Here is a 20,169-nt window from a genome sequence, read left to right as displayed (position 1 = left end):
AATTTGCAGAAAAAAAACATGGACAAAAAGTAAGAAATGAAAAGAGGATCTGAGAAAAACCAAATGGCAAATTTCACAGGATGTAAATTAAATTTAAAAAGTACATCAGCTATGTGTTGATGGTTACTGGTGAGGAAATTAAGCATTTTGGGAACAGATACTAACATCCTGACTGGGGTTGAGAGTCTTCACAACGCACTGCCAGGAAACCAGTTTGTTTTTTTGAGGAAGTTCAGAGAAAAACAGAACAAAATGTTAATTTGTCGGAAAGATTTTAAAAATCAGATAGATTCAATGATGCTTCATCATCAGATCTTCTTTAGGTGGAGCTTTTCCTCAGTTCTAGTTTAAGTGTTTCGCTTCCTCTGATGGGTGATTTGCTTTGTCAGAGAAATGCAATGTAATAATTGCAGATTTCATGACATCAAACCCACAGAAATGGATATAAGAAATTGTCATATTCTAAGTTTGTTTGCAGTTACAGTTAATTTTTTTTGCAGCTGGTCAATGTGGAGTAATTTTTAACTTTTCCTAACTAAATAAAACTAGAGTCATCAAATGAATCTTTACTTCATGAACTTCTTATAGGCCTATATTTCAACCCCTAATCATATTTTCAATAAAAAGATGAAACATTTTTTAAATCTTAAGTTGTTTTTTGCTTTTGTTTTTTTTTTTTACAAAATGAACAAACTCAGAAGCCTACATAAACCTATAGTTTACATGTAGCCTAGAGTAATCATGCTGAGATGAAGACTCAGAAAACAGCCGAATTCCATATCTTAGTGATTTAATTCAATGACTTCATGATTTATTAAAGTAAATGTTATCTAACTTTTAAAGTACAATTTTTTTTTGTTTTTACTTTTTTTTTTTAAAATACATTTTATTTAATAAGTGTTGCAGTACTTTCATTATTATTATTGTTATCATTATTATTCCTCTGCTTATTGTATGTTAAATGATTGTACCAAAACCAAAGCAAACTACTTGTAAGTGAAAACAAACATGGCAATAAATCCTTCTCTGATTCTGAAACATTTTGACATTTTGAATACCGGGTTTTCAAATTAAGACTTCATTTTTTCAATTAGATATTTTTTCTAAGTTTAGAACAATGTATCCCAACCATCCCAGAGAGGCTGAATTTGTGAATTGTGTTGCTGATTGTGTTGCATCCCAAAAATGATTATTGAACCGTTTCACTTCCTGTTTTTATTCCTGACTGAGCTACTGCTGCTGTTGCTGTGAAGCCGGCAGCTCTTCACCTCCGCGCTCTATCAGCAAGTCACTCCACCACAAGACGAGAGAGACTAATTTGCCTGCAAATGGTGAGAATTTTGTTTCTTGGAAAATCAAAGAATAGGCAAAGAAGGAAAACATGTATACAGCGAGTCTCTGTTGAAACGCAAGCATTGTTTAGAGGTGGATGTTTTCATGTCATTTCTTACAAATGTTCCTTGATGTCGAAGCTAAATCCATGTCAATATGTTTAACCTTTAAATACAGTAAAGTTCTATTAGCAAAGGCGTTAGAGCTGTTGTCTGCACGTCCATAGAAGGCTTAAAGTCCTAAATTTAAATGCACAAATGTTTTTTTCTTGAGCTAATTTGTCTTAAACTTAAGATATCTCAGTTTTGACATTGTATTTTGTTTTGTTTATATATATAACTGTGGATAAAAGACTTAAAGATTCAAAATATTAAGAGAGTATAAGAACAATTTTTAAATTGCTGTTGTCAGATAACTTCACTCTTTCTATGTGCTGTCAATGTATTTTTGTAATAATTATCCATTTGTCTTGTGGAGGTGTTAGTGATCAAATTTGTAATTATAATGATTTAATTAGAAAAACTGCATGTACACTCAAGACCATCGAGTCAGCTGCAGGAAAAAAAAAACATACAGGAGAAAGCATTGTATCTTAGGGTTACAGTGTGTTAATTAGGTCCATGTTTAGGGTTTTGTTTTTGGACAGGTGCTGATGATAGTCCACTGATGTGATGAAAACCTGTTTGTGTGTATGTGTGTGTGTGTGTGTGTGTTTACTCAGGCCCCCCGGTGGCTGAGCTGCAGTACTGCAGTGTTCCTGCTCCTGGTTCACATCGCCCCAGTCCTCACACAATCCTGTGGGGGAACCCCGGGGATCCCTGGGATACCAGGCACCCATGGGCCCAACGGCATGGACGGTCCCAAGGGCGAGAAGGGCGACCCTGGTGAGCACACTGGACTCAAACACAAACACTCTCAGATCTTGATTTTTCTTCATGTTGCTTATATAAAATTGGACTGTAACATTTTAGTTTTTTTTTTGTTTTACTAAACAGTATATTATTTTATTATTTTTACCATTTTTATCTATGATTAAGTGTTTTTCTCTATGAGCAGGTGAGGCAGGTCAGCCTATCAGGGGCAAGAAAGGGCTGCCAGGTATTTCTGGTCCTCCAGGACGGCCGGGGATGAAGGGGGACGTGGGTCTCCCTGGGCCTCCTGGTAATCCAGGCCGTAAAGGGGATAAAGGAAGACCCTTTAACCCCTCCAACAACCAGAAATCCTTCTTCTCCTACAAACGGATATCACACGCACCAGAGATGGACACCCCCATCTACTTCAGCGGGTCAGTGCTGCAAAGTTTAAAATGACAGAGATTTTTAACCCTTTGGAAACTGAGCAAAAATTTCTTTCTAAAATACGGGAAGATTAGAATATAATCAAAATTTTGGTGTTTGAATGGAGGTAATAAAGGGTTAAAATAATCAATAAAAACTGAAATGTTTGTACAAAAAATTTCCACAGGGAGACTTCGAGTGACCTGGATGAACAGTTTCGAGGGGACCCGCTTACAAACGGGACGTTCACATGCGTCACCAAAGGAATTTATTTCTTCAGTTATCACGTTTCAGCAAGGAGCAGAGTGAGTTTGTTCTCATATTAAACTGATCTATGTATCTGTGTTTTTCTGGCTTTGCAGGCTTCTTCCTCTTTTCAGTCTCAGTAATTTTGTTGTCAAAAGTGCATGAATTCAGTGTTGGATCTTTAATTGAAACCTGTGAGAAATAGGAGCAGAAACAAAAGTGTTGCATTTAAATATTTGTTCCATGATTCTGAAACTGGCCATTCTGCATAATTAGTACTTTTAGTTTTGGTACTTAACCCTTCCAAACCTGGATCGACATCAGTTGTCTTGTGCTGTGTTCAGACACCTTTCACAATTTTATTAATATTTCTATTTGATCATTTGAAAACTGACCAAACTGGTTTGATATCTTTTGAAAACATGGGAGAAAAGGCAATGATCAACTTGTCAAGAATTGTCACACAAATTGCTGGAAATTTCACCTAAAAAGTCGTTTTTAAAAAAGAGGGGAGGATTATCACAAAATAATCCAAAAATAAGGAAAGGTAAGGTAATATATAATTATAATAATTTTAAATGTAAAGTTATTTTACAGAAATACATATGATAAAATGTTTAAAGAAAATGTTTTTTTTTTTCTTTTTAGGACTTTTTGTAGGTCATCTACTTGTTTGATTTTTTGCTTATTGTCAGGAAATGTCTTCTGTTACAAATATATATATTTATATATATATATATATACATACATATATATATAATTGTATATGTACATTTTTTAATACAGGACTTGTATTAGTTGAAAGCATTTCTAAATTAATTACTAATTATACTCAAGTCAAAGGTCTGAGCACCTCTTGCCCCTCTGTGTGTCTGTATGATCACATGTAGGTGTGTCTGAAGCTGGTGAAAGGCAGCAACACTCACATGATGCAGTGTGACACGTCTGAGGGTTTCCTGGTCACCTCCGGCTCGGCCGTCTTGGAGCTGGCGGTCGGAGAGACGGTGTCTCTGCAGGCAACCAGGTACAACAGCATCGTGACGAGCCAGAGCAGCGCCAGCCACACCAGCCACACCTTCACCGGCTTCCTGCTCTTCCCAACCACATAGAGCTCCAACCTCTGAGCCATAAGATCACTTTGAAGACATCAAAAACTTTTTAAAAGACATTTATAGCAATGAAATGAAATGTTTTCTTTAAAAGTGCAAAGGTCAGCAGAATTAACAAAGATTGGCTCAGCAGTAGAGCTGCTGCCATAAAGAATCTTATCAGTGTTTATGCATCAGTTAAAACATTGTGTTTTTTACATCACTGATTTCTGAAAGCAGACTGATTTCAGCTAGTTGTACGGTCGTGTTTCCTTTGCTTTTTCCCAGTACAAAAACAAAATAAAAACTGAAACCAGCTATCGCTTCTGCATTGAGTAAACATACTTTTAATACAGTGAAGATCTCATATTGAAAAAGTAAATCTACATTAACTGCATATATATGAGAAGTAGGCCTACTCTAAATTTGTTGTTTTTTCCTCAGTAAAATGATCAATAACACAGAAGTTTCACAGAAGATCCACAGAAGTTGGAGTCAGAGTCCTGCAGTCAGGAGAGATTGGCCTTTTATCGGCATAATGTGCTTAAATTTACCTGAAGTTCGTTTAAGATGGAGCTTTTAATTTTCATATAATGCTGGAAAGTTTAATAAATAATAATAAATCATGTGTTTATTACACTCCAGCACACCATGGTCAAATGAAACTCGGTGAACTATGATTCTTCTCACTTTAGAGTGAAGAAAACCTTTAAGCTTGACAGAAATAGTGATTTGATGTATATCGTGATATAAATCGACATGCTATATTATGATGTTTTTGAACGTTTTTTCAACATTCTAGCCTTTGAAAAGTATATTTGGTATCATTACAAGGCCTGTATCATTATTTTAAGATAGAAACCCATGCTACTGCCGCTACTGCTCTACTTTTAAGCACAGTTACTGGATGGCATGAGATCTAGAAAAAAAAGACTTCGGTCAATCTTTTTAATTCCAGTTCATTTTAATTATCAAATGTACATCATCTCAGGGTTTTGTTTCACATTGAAACACCCATTCCCTAATACAAAATGACATGTCCCCCCCCATACAAAAATCCTCTCATCCTCAAAGTATCAAAAGTAGCAACGATTAGGCAACAACATCCAGGTAAGTGATAAAGACAGATCCATCCTGTTTTCTACAGGATTTACACACAAAACAAAAATCTGACCTAATTTTCCAACTCAGACCTGATTTTTAATGTAATGTTACAGCATTCTTTGCAGTGATTATAGTGAAAGTACAATCGGACTCATAGGTGGACTTTAATGTCAGTATATATGAAACGTGGCTATCCAGCATCCCTGGCTGACTGTCACTCATGCTGTGTTCAGGCACACGTGAAGCACATCAGAACTGAGCCACAAAGTTAAAAGTCAGATCTGTTCATGTGGAAAATACAGCTGAAGGAATAACATAAAGCGGCAATGAACCCAAGCACGTAATTAAGTAGTCTGTCGTACAGTGCAGGAAACAGTAGTGTGAAGGCAGCTTTAACAGTTATATTGATTCTTTATGGCACCATAATGTATTCATGGGATTTTGGAAACAAAGAAATTAGCAATAAGCATCAGTAGTCATGTAGAGTTTAATGCTTCCTTTTGGAGCGCGGGTGGTTGAACCACATTTTAATGGAGCATCAAATTGACACTAAACTAAACAAAGATTTCCAGTTTATTATTTTAATTGAGATGTTAAAGGGACAGTTGTGTTTTTTTTAAGTGGGGTTGAATGAGTCAGTGTAATACTTACAGTAGATGTCGGTCTGCAGCCCCAAGTTTAGAGAAGCAGGCTGGAGTACCACCACAGAAGCCAAGCAATGTACTGATGTTTACTGTGGCTAGAACTAAACATATTTTAGCCACCTAAAAAAAATTATTTTCAGTTAAAATGTTCACTTTTTAGACAATATTTTAACTTGCTTCCTTTCAGTGCTCTCTTCAAAGCCACCAGACTCTTTTGACAAAAACAGTAACGTTACCTCACAGAACACAGATGCTGGTCTAACACTGCCTCACTTTGTTTGTTCCTGCTATTGTGTGACTTTTGTGTTTTTATGGGTAAATTCAGATTCGATCAGGGCAGAGGTAGATCAGCTCCTGCGCTCTGTGGGGTCAAATCAGTGTTTTTCTCAGTGGAGTCTGGTTGCTTTGAAGAAAGTGATGTATAACGGCTTAAGTTCCCCGTCATATCTGGTTTTCTGCAGCAGGGTAAAGCGGTACATCTGCCTGCTTCTCCAAACTGAGGGCATGCTGACGGACATCTACTACTCATACACACCGACTACGGACAAGTGCCTCATACAACCCAACTTCAAAATATACAAACTGTGCCTTTAAGTTAACATTTTTCTTTCAAAGCACTTCACAACATTGTTGAGAAAAGGCAACAGATTTTTTTTGTAGGATTCAAAATTATTCAGAAGGTGGTCATTTAGCTCCCTTTTACACAATCAAACCTCAAAGAAACCTCATTTTAATTTTGTTCCTGTCACTGTGTAACTTGAAGCAAAGTGCTGTGTCATTCCAGTTATTCATTTATTTATTTGAAGTTTGGCTCCACTTCTCAGTCCAAATCTTGATTTTTTAACATTTTGGAAACAGAGATGCAAGGTCACCAAGCTATTGTGTCAGGACGTCCTCACTAACTAACGTCAAGCAATCTTAAATTTACCAATCAATCAAGTTTAAAAACTATCATCAAGTGCAAATTTTGTCAATTAATAATTTTTGGGAAGCAAAAATAAACAGATGAGATCTCTCTTTCCCAGTCAGATCAGTTCTCCCTCTAATTTATTTTTACAGCTCCAGTTTTAGACCAGATTATAGTATAATTTACCATTTTGCCTCCTGATTCATTGCAGACATAAAAAGTGTCCAACTAAAAAAAGTAGAGTCTCCATTCATGGATATGTCCATTTCCTCTTCCCTTAAAATGTTTTTTTTTAGTTAGTGTTTAAAATTTCTGATGATTTTATCCTCTGTAAGGGGCAGTTTGGCAAATTGAAAAACAAGTAATTTGATTCTGTCGGGGCTGAAAATCATTTATACTTGTGATAATGAACTCTACGCATCTGAAAGCAAAATGTACACACGTAACTTTGTCAAGCGACTTTTTAACTGGACAGTCATTTGCAGTGCAACTAATGTGTCCACCTAAAAAAGGGGATCCAGGAGGAGTGACGGATGGTTTCCTGGTGCCTCATGGGACGGTGACGTGGAAAGGGGAGCCTGGGATGTGGTCGTCGCCCCACTTGACCACCAGGACGTAGTTGCCCCGCTCCTTCAGCATGTAGCTCACGTTGTACTGCAGGTTGCCTAAGTGTTTGACCAGAACCTCCTCACAGGGGACCTGAGGACCGTGCACACCCACCAGGAGCATGTTCTTACCTGAGAGGAGGAGGGGAAGACGACAAGTGAGTAAAGTGTCCTTACAGCAATGTATTTAAAAGTGGCAAAGAAACATGAATCTGTCACAACCTGTTTCTTATCCTTATGTCATCAGAATATAATTTTACAACTTAACTGTTGAGACGCATAGACATGATGAGACAAATTTACATCTCGGTATATTTGCATCATTTTATAGCACAGTCTGTTGGGCTGCGTATTGTTTGACATTTTCTAATAATGTTCCTAATATGACAACAGTAGGTTTATCAAACGGCAAAACTTTGTTTACCGACCCAAGTGTGTCTTTACAAGAGTATCCAAAACTGTTAAAAAGTTATCAAATGTTATATTGTTTGGTATTGAATCTTCTAATTCATCAGTTTCAGTACTTTATCTTGAGAAATATGAATGTGTTTTTTCACAGCACCCTTTGAAATTCTTAAATATGAGAAGGCAGTTGAACAAGAGCGTTGCTTTTGATTGACTGGCATCAGGAACTATCAAAGAATAACATTACAAGATTAAAAAATCTCATTTGATGCCACCTTTACTGTTTTCAATACTTGTTTAACAGCTGCTGAGGACACACACAGTGCCAGCTTCACAACCAAAAACAAAAGAATAATCCATTTTTTTTCTTGGTTCAAAGTAACGCAGAGGTGGTACCATCCCGATCATGTGTTCACACACGTGCATGCGCACCATGCCTTCAGCTGGCTCAAGGAAACACTTTCTACAGGCAACATTTTAGGAGCTCTAATCAGCAGCTTAGCCAGTATAGGTAAAAATCAAACCTTCTTAACTGGACGATAAAACAGATAAATCTTTGCATTTGTGATCCTAAACTGTGTGTTGTAAAGGTTGCTTGGCTTTTGCAGTGTAGCAGTGCTTGTTCGTGTACGTTTGCATCCTGTGTGTTCACCCGACCATCATTCGGATCTACTGGGTTCTTCTTATTCACAAACTGTAGACAAATCTTCCCAACAGAAAATATGTAGTGAGCTGCTCACACACATTGTATCATCACAGGTGAACGGTGAGATCGTGGTGTTGGCTGCGTCTTCCTTACCGGCTTTGCTGCAGTCAACGGAGAAGTTGCTCCTCTGGCCCACAAAGGCCTTAGTGAGGCCGGGGCCTCGGCTCTGCACCTTACTGGCATCGGAGTCTCCCAGCCAGGGCATGGCGCTCTGAACCAAGCTGCTGCTGGACGCCCTTATTGCTGGATCCACTGTCAGGGTTGACGTCTCACTGGCGTTGGTCACATTCACCAGCCGAGGACCTAAGAGAAGAGTGGAAAATCAGGTATGATTTCTATTAAATCTATTGTGGTAGCTTTCATTTTTTCCAAAATGCTTGCAAAGCCGGTGAGCAAACAAAAAGTTAAGAAGTTGCTCTGCAAAAACGGACTTACAAAATTAATCAGCAAGAAAATAAAAGTCTCTCTCATCTCCAACTGCTCTCCTGCATTTCCCAGAATGCAATTTGACAAGCCACAGTTAACCTCCCAGGATTTATTGCATCTAGGCTTTTTTTTGGTATGCATGTGGAGGACAAGAGCAACAAGAGCATAAGAAGCTTTCAACTTCATGTCACTGTTGCCATTTCACAAGAAAGCTAATATCAAACTGATATCAACCAGATCTTTGAGATTATTTGGACAAATTCAAGAATTTATTGATATATGGTGTTTTAGACAGATTTTGATATTTCTGATGTAAAAATGCCAGTACGAATATCTTTTATAGTTTTAAGTAGGTATCCACAGAAAGAGGGCCAGGAATAATGGCAAATCTTTAAGCACCTAGAAAACGTGAGGTTAGGCGCTGGGTGCTACCCCAACTTTCAAGAGCGCCGAGTGCAGGTTGCATCTGAGGTTGCTAAGCAACCACAATCAGCACTATATCATAGTTGAGACACTGTACCAGTAATCCTGACTGCAGAGCTTCTCTTCTTCCAGGCATTGTTTTGTAGGTTTGCATTAGCCTAAAATATGGTCCTAGTGACTAATGTAAAGCTCTCCCTGCAAGATATTTACTACTGAGTGATAAATACAGGGGAAAGGAAAGATGTCTGCCGGCTGTGATTGTAGTGTAGTGCACGCTGCTTCGATGCAAAAGCTGAATTCTGTTTATATAAGAAAGCATTCGTCGCACCCTGAAAAAAAGGCCCCCCGAACGCTTGCTCATCTTGACAGCATTGTTTTCAATCCATTGTTTTTAATGGATTTGAGAGCGCAAAAAACTTGGCACGTGTACGAGTCGTTAGGCACCAAATGACTGATCATACATACATTACTAGCAGCTGGTTTGTTGTTGTGGCAACGTGCAGAAAAGTTCAACACAGATGCCTTCACCACTTTACCCGTGACTTTGGCCTTGAAGGGGCTGCCATTGATGTGATTCGGCCCTCCATATTTGATGCTGATTAGGTAGTTTCCGGGCGCCATGGGAGTGTACTTCACCTTGTAGCCCTCTGGAACCTCTGTGCAGTCCATCTTTACCTTGGATGGACCCTCAATGGTCACAGACAGGGCCCCGGGGCCCGCCTTAGTGTTGTTAATGACGAACTCTGACGGGTTACCTGCAGGATTTATAAAAGAAAAAGAACTAGCAGTGGTTGTCTCAGTGTAGTGATCCTTTTGTTAGTCATAAAAAAATTTTAATTGAAATGTACAACTTTGTCTTTTATTGAAAGTACTATTCTTTTGTTATCTAATATTAACAGACAGACATGTAACCCACCTGTCGTGCCTCTCTCCAGTCCAGATCCATATGCTGAGACCAGACCCGGCTCTCCTGTCTGTCCTGGCTCCCCGACTCGGACCTGGAAAGGACTTCCTGGGATGTGAGAGCGGTTGAACTTGACGTCGATGTTGTGGATACCATTCTCCCTGGGGATGAACCGGATAGCGTACTTGTCTGGAGAACAGGACAGAGGAAGTAAGTTACCAGGAGTTTCAATATCTGACTTCTTTATAACGCTCCAAGTCGCCAAATCTTAACACGCTTAAAAACACGCAGACCTCTTTCCAGCTCGGTGACGGCACACTCCTCCAGAGCTCCAGAGGGGCTGTGGACTTTGGCCTCCAGCTTTCCCTGAGCTCCGTTCATACACACTGCAAAGGATGCTGGGTGATTCACCTTCAGACCAGACTCCTACCGAGGTCAGACACACACAGTCAGTGCGCAGGGAGGACATGAAGGTAATGCATCACACTCACACACACACACACACACACACACACACACACACACACAGAAACATGTACACAAGGGTACACTCACTTTTAAGTAAAAGAGTGAAGTGTTGTATTGTGGCCATTCATTTTTGGCTCTCCTCTACTCTTACCTGAGCTCCTGTTGGTGCAGCTTCAGCAGACAGATGCAGACAGCCACAGTGTTAAAAAGCAGAGTTAAACACACCGACCCTACAGTCTTAGTGTTATAGTACAGTCTTTTAAAATGTTTTTAACCACGTCAGATTTATTGAGGACTTCCATCACTTCTGTGAAGTCAAACAAATCTCATCATGACATTTAAAATTAGTTATTTTAAGAATTTGACATGTTGTCAGCAGGACATTTTACAGCGTTACCCGTTATTGCTCTCTTTGTTTATTTCTTGTTAAAAAAAAAACCCATTTGTTTAACAAGAAAAAAAATCATGCAAACTTGTCAAAATTATAAGCCAAATGCGTCAAATTGCATTGCCATCTGCAGGATATTTAGTTTTCTATCCCCAAAAAAGGGGCACTCCCTTTACATTTTGCCAACGGGTTTGCGCTGGTCTGTTCTAACAGCATATGCAACTAGTTGGCGGTGGGAACGTCTAATGAGTGATTCAAGTAAGCAAGAGCTTACAGTTTTTTTTCATCCACAAAACTTGGAAAATGCATGTGATGTAATGACAGTGGTAAATGGTAAAGGCCTACCAATTTTAAACAACTGAAAGTCAAGGAAATTGTGTGAAATATTATGGAAAAGTTTGAAAAATTGGTTTCTAAAATTGCATGGAAATTGATAAAAGTTATATATATATCATGATATAGTAAAGTGAAATTTAATTAAGAAGCTGTTGATATATAACGACGGCGTGCTGTCTGTTGTTAGGTAACAGGCTGAGTTAAATATCGGATAAATAAAAGTACTTGTTTCTGTTGACTGTACTATAAGACAGATTTAACTAACACACGAGAGCGTAACAAACCAAACAGAAAAGAGGTTTACCGCTACGGACAAACAAACTACAATCTCTAAAAGTAAGCAGCAGGTCTGCTGTGGCCCGCCTCCATCTGCTGTAGCTAGGCAACCAGGGAGTTGATGATGATGAAGATGATGGTGCTGTTAAAAGCCTTTAAATGAAACACAAGAGAAACACCAGCAGTTCCACACCAGACAGGAGAGGGATGACCAGAGCCAGGCAAAAGCGTCCAGAGAGAGGAGATTTTATAACCAAATTTAACAGGAATATTTGAGGATAAATGTAAAGCTTCACGACACATTTTTAAAATCTCATACGTTGAATCTGTCAAATGATGAGCCAGAGTGTCCAAAATGGAAATGGTTCATTGTGGAGTCCAAACATTTATCGATTAGTTGACTCACATAATGTTAAACATAATAACTGTTACATTATCAAGCAAAAAAAATGAAGTTACGCTTTGGTTTCAGTTTTTTTAAAACATGAGAATTTTCATTTTTTCTTTATTCTACATGATTGTAAATTGATTTTTTTTTGTAGTTTGTTGGATAACAATTTAATTCATAACTTTGGGCATTTTTCACAGTTTTCTGACATTTTATATAATAAATGGCACAATCAATTTGTGGATATTGAAAATTACGGTTAATTAGAGCACTGGTTAGTCCTTAAGAATGTGTCCAAACAGGAAGAAGGATAAATCATTTCCATTTTTGACACATGGAGATTCCTTTAGCGTCCCTCTCAGATCCGAGTGTCAGCTTCACACAGTGTGTTTGCCTGGCTGTGGTCACATCCATGAGGACAGTTGCATAAAGAAATAAGAAACAATTAAAAACTGCAGGTTTCGACTGATCTGGGCCGTTTAACGATAGCATTCAGTATCCAAACCAGTCGAACCATCACACCCAGTTATTCTCTGCACGAGAGTAAAATCTGGCTCTGCTTATGACATCACATTTTTATGCAACTGTGCCCCAGAGCCCTTTAGCAAGGCTGGGCAGGCTGGGTGTGGAGGTGTCTCCTCATGCCTCACCTGAAGGCCGGTAACAGTGAGACGGCGAGCATCGTTTGCAGGGGCAACAGCAGGAACAAGGTAGGGGCTGTTGGGGATGTGCTGTTCGTTAAACTTCACCGAAATCTCATAATCACCTGCAGAGAAAAGAGCGAGAACGTAACTCACAGAGTTCGAGACGCATCACTGAACGATCATCAGCTTAAACTGTGTGTGTTTTCTCTACCGGGCTCCTGAGCGATGTAAGAGACGCCGCACGATCCGTCTTTACGGTCCTCAAAGGAAATCTCTGCCCTACTTGGTCCCTCCATGGCTATGGACAGACCGCCAGCCCCGGCCTCCCTCGTCCAGATGCTGAATTCAGCTGAGAGAAAGAGGGTACGTGAAAACGGCAAAGCCACAACACAGTGACCGTCCTTACCGATTAGTCCAGGCTTCCTCTGCTGTAGGGACAGGCGAGACCACTAGATTTGGTCGTGATTTGACGACATTCCAAAGACATCGGGACGTATGTAGGATTTTAGGATGATTTTTTTTAAGACACTTTATCATTTTAGGACTTTTGTTGGACCTTAGTCCCTTTAAGGGATTTAAAGACATTTCTATGGTTTTGCGACTTTCTTTTCTAATTTTAGAACATTTGTAGCAATTCAGAACATCTACAGGATTTTAAGACATTTCTGGGACTTTAGAAAAAATGTCTTTATAAAAATGTCTTGAAATCCTAAAACCCTACAAATTTAGATGTTTTTAGGATTTTAGGACATTTTTTAGGACTTCAGACATACTGGGACTTGAGGGCGTCTCTTGGATATTAGAACTTTTTTGTAGGACTTAAGGATGTTTGTGGAAATTTTAGGAATTTAACCTAAAATCCTAGAAATCTCCCGAATGCTTTCAAGTCCAAAAAAATGTCCTAAAACTCTAAAGATGCTTTTAAATTCTAGATATATCCTAAAATTCTAAAAATGTCCAAAAATCATTAAAAAACAGTCCAAAATCCTAGAAATGTGCAACAATCCTTGAAATATCTTAAAGGACTTTAGGACGTTTCAAGGATTTAAAGACATTTCTTGGACTTTAGGATGTTTTTAGGAAATACAGGATGTTTCCGGAGTTTTACAATCTTGTAGCCTGAAGTTTAGTTGTTTTTACAAATCAATGACCAAAATTGTGCCTCAGTCAAAGGATACGACTCGTTTTGTTTTACATTTTGTTGTTAGCAAGAAATCCAACAGGACCAAAACCAACAATGTGTATCTTTTACTTGTGGACTTCTCTACCCTGTTTGTGGCACTCAGCCTCATAGGTTCATACATAAGATGTAAATCCTCCGCATGAACCTGCTCACAAGTTTTGTCCATTAGTAAAAAGCTCCATAATTTCCTAAAATAGTTGGCGAAAGCTTTGCTCAGTCATTACTTAGTAAGAAATCTAGCAGTTTCTGGGGATTTGTTGCATGTTGCTCTAATGTGAATGTGATGGATGTAGTCAATGTGAAGTCCCTGTAAGGATGATGTGTGTGTGGGTGTTTACCTGGCTCTCCTGCCTTTGCTCCCTCCAGTCCCGGTCCTCCTGCTCTCACCTTGGCGGCCCCGCCTTCTCCCAGCGGCCCCACAGTGAACTGGAAGGGGCTGCCTGGCACGTGGTGATCCCTGTACCTCACACTCACGGTGTGAACACCCATCTCTGTGGGCACGAAGCGCACACAGTAGGTGTCATTCCCCACTGCAACCAGCTCGGCAGACTGGTTATTTCCAGAGGGGGAGGTAACCTCAGCAGTCACGTCCTGCATGTCGATTGCTGCAAAGATAGACAGAGAGTTTTCTAATTTTTTGTGTATTCATGTTTTTTAAGCTACAATAAACTAAATTTAAGGAAGAACCTTGTGCTGCCAACACAGCTTTTTCCCCCCTAGGACTATAACGCACCCTCCACCCGGGCACCGCCCACAGAACAGCAGGTATCAACCACCCAAACACGCCTCGCTGCCCTCGTACTCGCCAGCACTAGACCGGAGAGGCCAGAGATGAGGCGCACGTGCCCAGGGGAGAAGCTCTGATCCTGGGCAACGGCAGCGGAACTACTCCTGCAACCGCTGGATCTTCCAGACCACCAGAGGGAGCAGTAGGAGGTGTGAGAGAGGAGCTGTCGAGATAACGCCAGAAGGAACCAGCTCACTGGAGGAAGAGGAGGATGAAAAGGAGAACGAGGAAAAAGAAGTGGAGGAGGAAGAGAGGAACGATTGGAGACGGGGACAGAAGGCAGAAGAGGAGACAATAACGAGAAACTGAGGGGGAAATGAGGGAGACATGATAGTAGGACAAAAGAAGATTGAAGAGGGAAAAGGAAAGCCAAATTGAGGAACACGGAGAGAAGGAAAACAGGAAGAAATGTTAGAACAGAAATAAAAAAAAAGATGGCACAGTGAGGCAAAGAAAAAGATGAAAGAAAGGGAAAGAGAAAGGGAAAGAAGAGACTGAGAAATGACAACGCTGAGAAACTGCAGACAGTACGAAGAAACAAGACAGAAACCAGAGAAATGTCAGCGATTTAGACAGGAAACAGTTTTAGAAAAAGTGGAGCCGCTCTGATAACAAAGGACGTTTTCAGACTTTTGAACGCTGTGAACGTCTGTGACACATTGACAACGAGTTCAGGACCTGCTCACTTTTGCCTGATGTTTTTTGTAATTGACTTGCACGACAACCAATCACCAGATGTTTACAGGTTATGGATAATTGAAAGGACAAAAGCAAGTCCACACACGAGCCTTCAGACAGTGTGTGTGTGTGTGTGTGTGTGTGTGTGTGTGTGTGTGTGTGTGTGTGTATACTGTACCTGGTATCTTCAGACTGAGGTCACACACACTCCCCACGCTGGCAACAGACGCCGCCTTCTGTCGTCGGGTGATACTCTCACGGATGCGACCCTCCCCTGTCACACGCACCGTGAACGGACTTCCTGTTGATAAAGACACACGCGCACATATACCTTAAATTATTTGTCTGAAAAGATGCACTCTTATTATGATTCCTTAAAAAAAATGCAGACTCTTTAAGATGCAAGTATTTCTATTTGTTTCAGTAGTTCACCTGCTGGATGTAACATGTCTCCTGTTTCACTTAGTTAAATTTATATAACAGCCAATCAGGACCCATTTAAAAGGTTTTTAACCAAATAAATTGATAAAACTGATCCAACTGTGAGTGTTAGGGGTTTTACTGACTTCTTTAAATAACAGAATAGCGGCGTTGGTACTGAAACCCCTCATGGACTAATTCACACAACAGATTTTGGTGCCTCATTTCAGATTATTTGCGGTCAAAAGAGAAAGAGAGCTCTGAACACAGCAGGCCACGTAAACCAGAAAAGCTAAAGTGAAGGGGGTTAGCAACAAAATTAGAAAGAGTAGCTTTTGTTTAGGTGGAATTATGTGAATATATACATAACAATGTTTTGTATTTATTCATACTAATATATTTAAGTCTACTTATACCCTTGAACACCTGGATTCGCATAAGTTTTTTTGTGCTGCATTTATACTCTTTTACACACATTTAAACCTCTGAAACTTGTCCCACAAACTTTAAAAAATTAGTAAAAGGTGACAAGAAAATTATCTGAAAATTAGATATTATTAGATATTATCAAGAAATGGGGGGAAATTGTCCAGAAAAAATTTAAATTATGTTACAGAAAAAGAAAACATATGTAATTTTCAGCACTTTCTTGAGGTCATTTTCTTGTTTTGTTTTTTGCCTATTTTCCAAAGAAATTCTTATAAATTTTGATTCATTTCTTGCTATTTTTTGGGCTTTATCTTGTTAAAAAAAATTAAGTCAATTTGCTCGGGTATCAAAGAAATGAAATGCTAAGGGTTAATATATACATACAATGCATAATTTCAATTTCAAATTTGCTGTTATAATAAAATTAAAAAAAACCCTAACTGTTCTTATTCTTTTTTGTTGTAAAGTATCGGTTTAGGCCTTAGCTCCATTTCGAAAGTATTTTTTTAGTGCCGTTATCTGAAAAAAACAGATGATACTAAACCCTACAGAGCAGTAACAAGTCATTCTCCTGTAAATACGGATTTTACCTGGGACGTGTTCCTCTGCAAAGCGGATTGAGACAATGTAGTTTCCAGGTTCAGTAGGACAGTAAGTGACTCCACATGTCCCGTCCTCAATGTCCTCCGTCTGGATGTCCACCTTACTGGGACCTTCGATGGACAGAGCCAAGCCGCCATATCCTGCAAAAACACACACACACATCAGGTTATTACTGGTTAAACGGCAGAAACAGGCAGCTGTTGTGATGTTTCTTAATTAATCTGGCTGTAGAAATAAAGCTCTGGATACTGACCGGCCTCGCGCGTGTCGACCACGAAGCTGGAGTTGTTGAAGGTGGTTCCCTGGATAAGGCCGTCTCCGTGGGCCTTGACCAGACTGGCGTCACCGATCTCGGACTGGACGACCATGATGGTGATAGGACTGTTGGCGACGTGACGGCCGTTCTTCAGGATGCTGACCTGATGCTCACCCACCTCCCGGGGAATGAAGGAGATACCTGGGACGAGGAGGGAGAGAGAACGACAGTGTGGAAGGAAACGAAAGGTGGAAAAGAAAAAAGATGGAGGAGGTGGGGAAACATGGAGGAGAGGAAGACGAGAAGCACAAGGGACAGGAAAGAAAGAGGGAGAAAAATAGAGGAAGTAAAGAGAAGGGAAGGAGAGGAAACAAAAAGCAAGAATATGAAGAGTGAAGAGGAAGAAATAAAATAGAGAAAAGAAGAAAAATGGAGTAAAGGTGGAAGAAAAATGGGTGGAAGAGGTCAAATTTAAATGAACATTTATCATATATTACAATAACGTTTTTAATTACTTTAGAGTGTGTGTGTATTTGTGTGTATTTATTTGTGTATGGACGTTACCGATGTGGTTGTTGGCCATCCTCTTCAGCAGGCAGGGCTCGTCACGGCCAGATGGCGCCCTGATGCTGGCGGTCAGCAGGCTCAGATCCGTCTCATTGATGTCCAGAGAGAAATCTGCTGCCGAGCCCAGTTTGACCTGAGAGCGCCGCTGGTTGTCCTCTGAAACACACACACACACGCACGCACGCACGCACGCACGCACGCACGCACGCACGCACGCACGCACGCACGCACGCACGCACGCACGCACGCACGCACAAAGATAAGACATCACTGTAAACATGCAGCTGAATCCAGCCTTTTTACATTACGTCTGTTTTTAACTCTTTTAAGAACTAATCTTTTGTTAAAATTCACCTTCTCCCTCTTAACTTTTGTTTGAAGCTCCAGTGTGTAGGATTACGGGGGATGTATTGACAGGAATGAAATATAATGTAAAAAGTGTGTTTTCTTTAGTGTAAAATCGCCTGAAAATATTAGATTGAGCTGTTTATATCTACATAGGGAGCGCATCCTCGTCCACCAAGTCAGCCTTATTTCTACAGCAGCCCAGAACGGACAAACCTAACAATGATCCCTGAAAAGTAAATCCACGTTTTTGCACCGGTCACTGTAGTTAGCAGTCCCAGTGTTGAAAAAAAACAACAGATTTTTAACCCTTTGAAAACCAAGCAAATTGGCTTTCTTAAAAAACATGGGAGGACTATGAGTAACTTGACAAGAACTGGCCCAAAAATTGGCAAATTATAAAAAGAAAGATACAAGAACGTGATCTAAAAATAAGCAAAACAGAAAAAAACAACCTTTAAGTAACTGCTAGAAAGTTAAATAATTGCTTTTTCTGTAACATAATTTTATATTTTAATAAAGAGAATTGGAAAAAATAGTTTTCTGGACATTTTCCCTCATTTATTTTTTTCATTTCTCATTTAATCATTCCTAATTATTCCCCCCAGCTAATTTTCTTATCATTTCCTTGTCACTTTTTAGTCATTTCTTGTCAAGTTAGTCATGATGTTTTACTGTTTTTTTTGTGTGTGTTTTTTTTAAAAGAAATCAAACCAATAATCTCAGGTCTCAGAGGTTTAAATGCTTTTCAAAGGCATCTGAATGCATCACAAAAAACTGATACTGATTCAGGTGTTAAGGGTTGAACATGAAACCACTTTATTCTGTGTTTTTACTGGTTTAAATTACCCGGTCCGTTTTGGAAAGGAAGTGACCTCTGTGGATAATTAGGCTCAAGGTAAAAACTTGAATGACAAACAAGTTTCAAATTTCAGCTGGTGATAATCTGCAATCCTCACTGCGAAAAGCCACGAAATCTCCCTAAATCTAACACATGGCACTTTTCAAGGTTAAAGGGAAGAGATGAAAATAAGAGAAATCTAATACAGATTTGTTTTTCAGTGAACCTGTAAATGTTTTGGATTGTTGATCAATAATAATCTGCCTGTTCATCTATCTGTGTGTGTGTGTGTGTGTGTGTGTGTGTGTGTGTTGGTGTGAAGTCTGACCAGTGATCCTGGCGGTGAACGGGCTGCCGGCGATGTGCTTGCCGTTGTATTTGACCAGGATGTTGTAGTCTCCGGGCAGAGTGGGCAGGTAGCTGACGCTGCACGTGCCGTCCTTGTTGTCCACACAGCTGATCTCTGCTTTGGACGGACCCTCGATGGCCAAGTCCAAACCACCTGGACGGACAAACAGACAGACACACGGACTCCTTATATTTGAAACAGGATGTAATTCACTAAAAACAAAATCCTGGTTTTAATGTGATGGAAAAGTTAACTTTCTCCATGAGACTGGAGGCGGACAGATTTAAAAGAATTTGGTAAAATTGGACAGAGTTCATAAAACCAAGTAGGTCAGATTTTATTTGAGTTGTCCATCATTAGAAGAAAAAGAACCCCAATTCATAGCTACACACATTGTAATGTTTGGTTTCTGTCTTTTTTTTTATATATATATGTACATTGTATTTTCCTATTTCTGCTACACTGGAACATGGTAAAATTATATTAGTTTAACAGACCATAAAGTACGGGAGACAGTAAATGACCTTTATGTTGGGCAGAATTTTATTTGTGGATATAATTAAGTAAGGTTATTCTTGTGTTTTGATGCAAGGTAAAAAAATTGGGAAAAAAATTATGTTTGATTTAAAGATGTAGCTTTGGAGGGAAAACTCACTCTGTTATTGTGTACTAGTCGTATGCAGAATATATGGTATGTTAAAATGTCTGTGGAGTCCAGGATCACCTCGAGGTTTCCTGCTTGTTTTAGTGACCATGAAATTAGCTTTAAAAGTTGCACATTTTGCAACAGAAACAGCATCAATAATATTAAAGCCAGTATGTGTAGGATATTTATATATATGGCTTTAAATGATAGTATTTGGTAGTGTCAGCAGTTGTATTTATCGCAGCAGCAGTCTTTAATCACTGTAGCTCAGCACCCAAATAAATCTCATGCTTGTAACATATGAACCGTCAAGGACCCTCAGGACATCAGGGGCCGGCCTACCGAGCGTCCAAAGAGTCAGAACTAAACATGGTGAAGCAGCGTTTTGTTTTCAGGCAGCACAAACCTGGAATAACCTCCCAGATGATGTTAGCTCTGACTCTGACCACTTTTAAGTCCAATAAATAATAATAATAATACATTTTATTTATAAAGCAC

At 39.4% G+C, this 20,169-nt stretch overlaps 2 protein-coding genes across 2 annotated transcripts in view; one reads left to right on the top strand and one right to left on the bottom strand.

Annotated features, from left to right (window-relative positions):
- The first annotated feature begins 1,298 nt into the window (after positions 1-1,298).
- Positions 1,299-4,261, top strand: c1qb (complement component 1, q subcomponent, B chain). The gene is made up of 5 exons (XM_042496934.1): positions 1,299-1,331; positions 2,054-2,216; positions 2,389-2,617; positions 2,797-2,914; positions 3,746-4,261. Exons 1-5 carry the CDS (start codon positions 1,329-1,331, stop codon positions 3,962-3,964), a joined length of 732 nt encoding a protein of 243 aa, XP_042352868.1. The 5' UTR covers positions 1,299-1,328; the 3' UTR covers positions 3,965-4,261.
- A 627-nt stretch (positions 4,262-4,888) lies between these two features.
- The window catches only part of LOC121948759 (filamin-B), an 82,205-nt gene continuing 66,924 nt past the window's right edge, over positions 4,889-20,169 (bottom strand). The window contains 13 exon segments of the mRNA XM_042494212.1: positions 4,889-7,335; positions 8,408-8,617; positions 9,700-9,918; positions 10,080-10,256; positions 10,361-10,493; positions 12,574-12,689; positions 12,779-12,916; positions 14,089-14,355; positions 15,394-15,516; positions 16,655-16,807; positions 16,921-17,124; positions 17,488-17,646; positions 19,005-19,178. Of these exon segments, the coding sequence (XP_042350146.1) occupies positions 7,148-7,335; positions 8,408-8,617; positions 9,700-9,918; positions 10,080-10,256; positions 10,361-10,493; positions 12,574-12,689; positions 12,779-12,916; positions 14,089-14,355; positions 15,394-15,516; positions 16,655-16,807; positions 16,921-17,124; positions 17,488-17,646; positions 19,005-19,178 (2,261 nt within the window). The 3' untranslated portion in view covers positions 4,889-7,147.

The sequence above is a fragment of the Plectropomus leopardus genome, chromosome 2 (assembly GCF_008729295.1).
Source record: "Plectropomus leopardus isolate mb chromosome 2, YSFRI_Pleo_2.0, whole genome shotgun sequence".
In the NCBI taxonomy this organism is placed as follows: Eukaryota; Metazoa; Chordata; class Actinopteri; order Perciformes; family Serranidae; genus Plectropomus; species Plectropomus leopardus.
The sequence above is the reverse complement of the archived record's forward strand: the minus strand, read 5'-3'. Positions and strand labels throughout refer to the sequence as shown.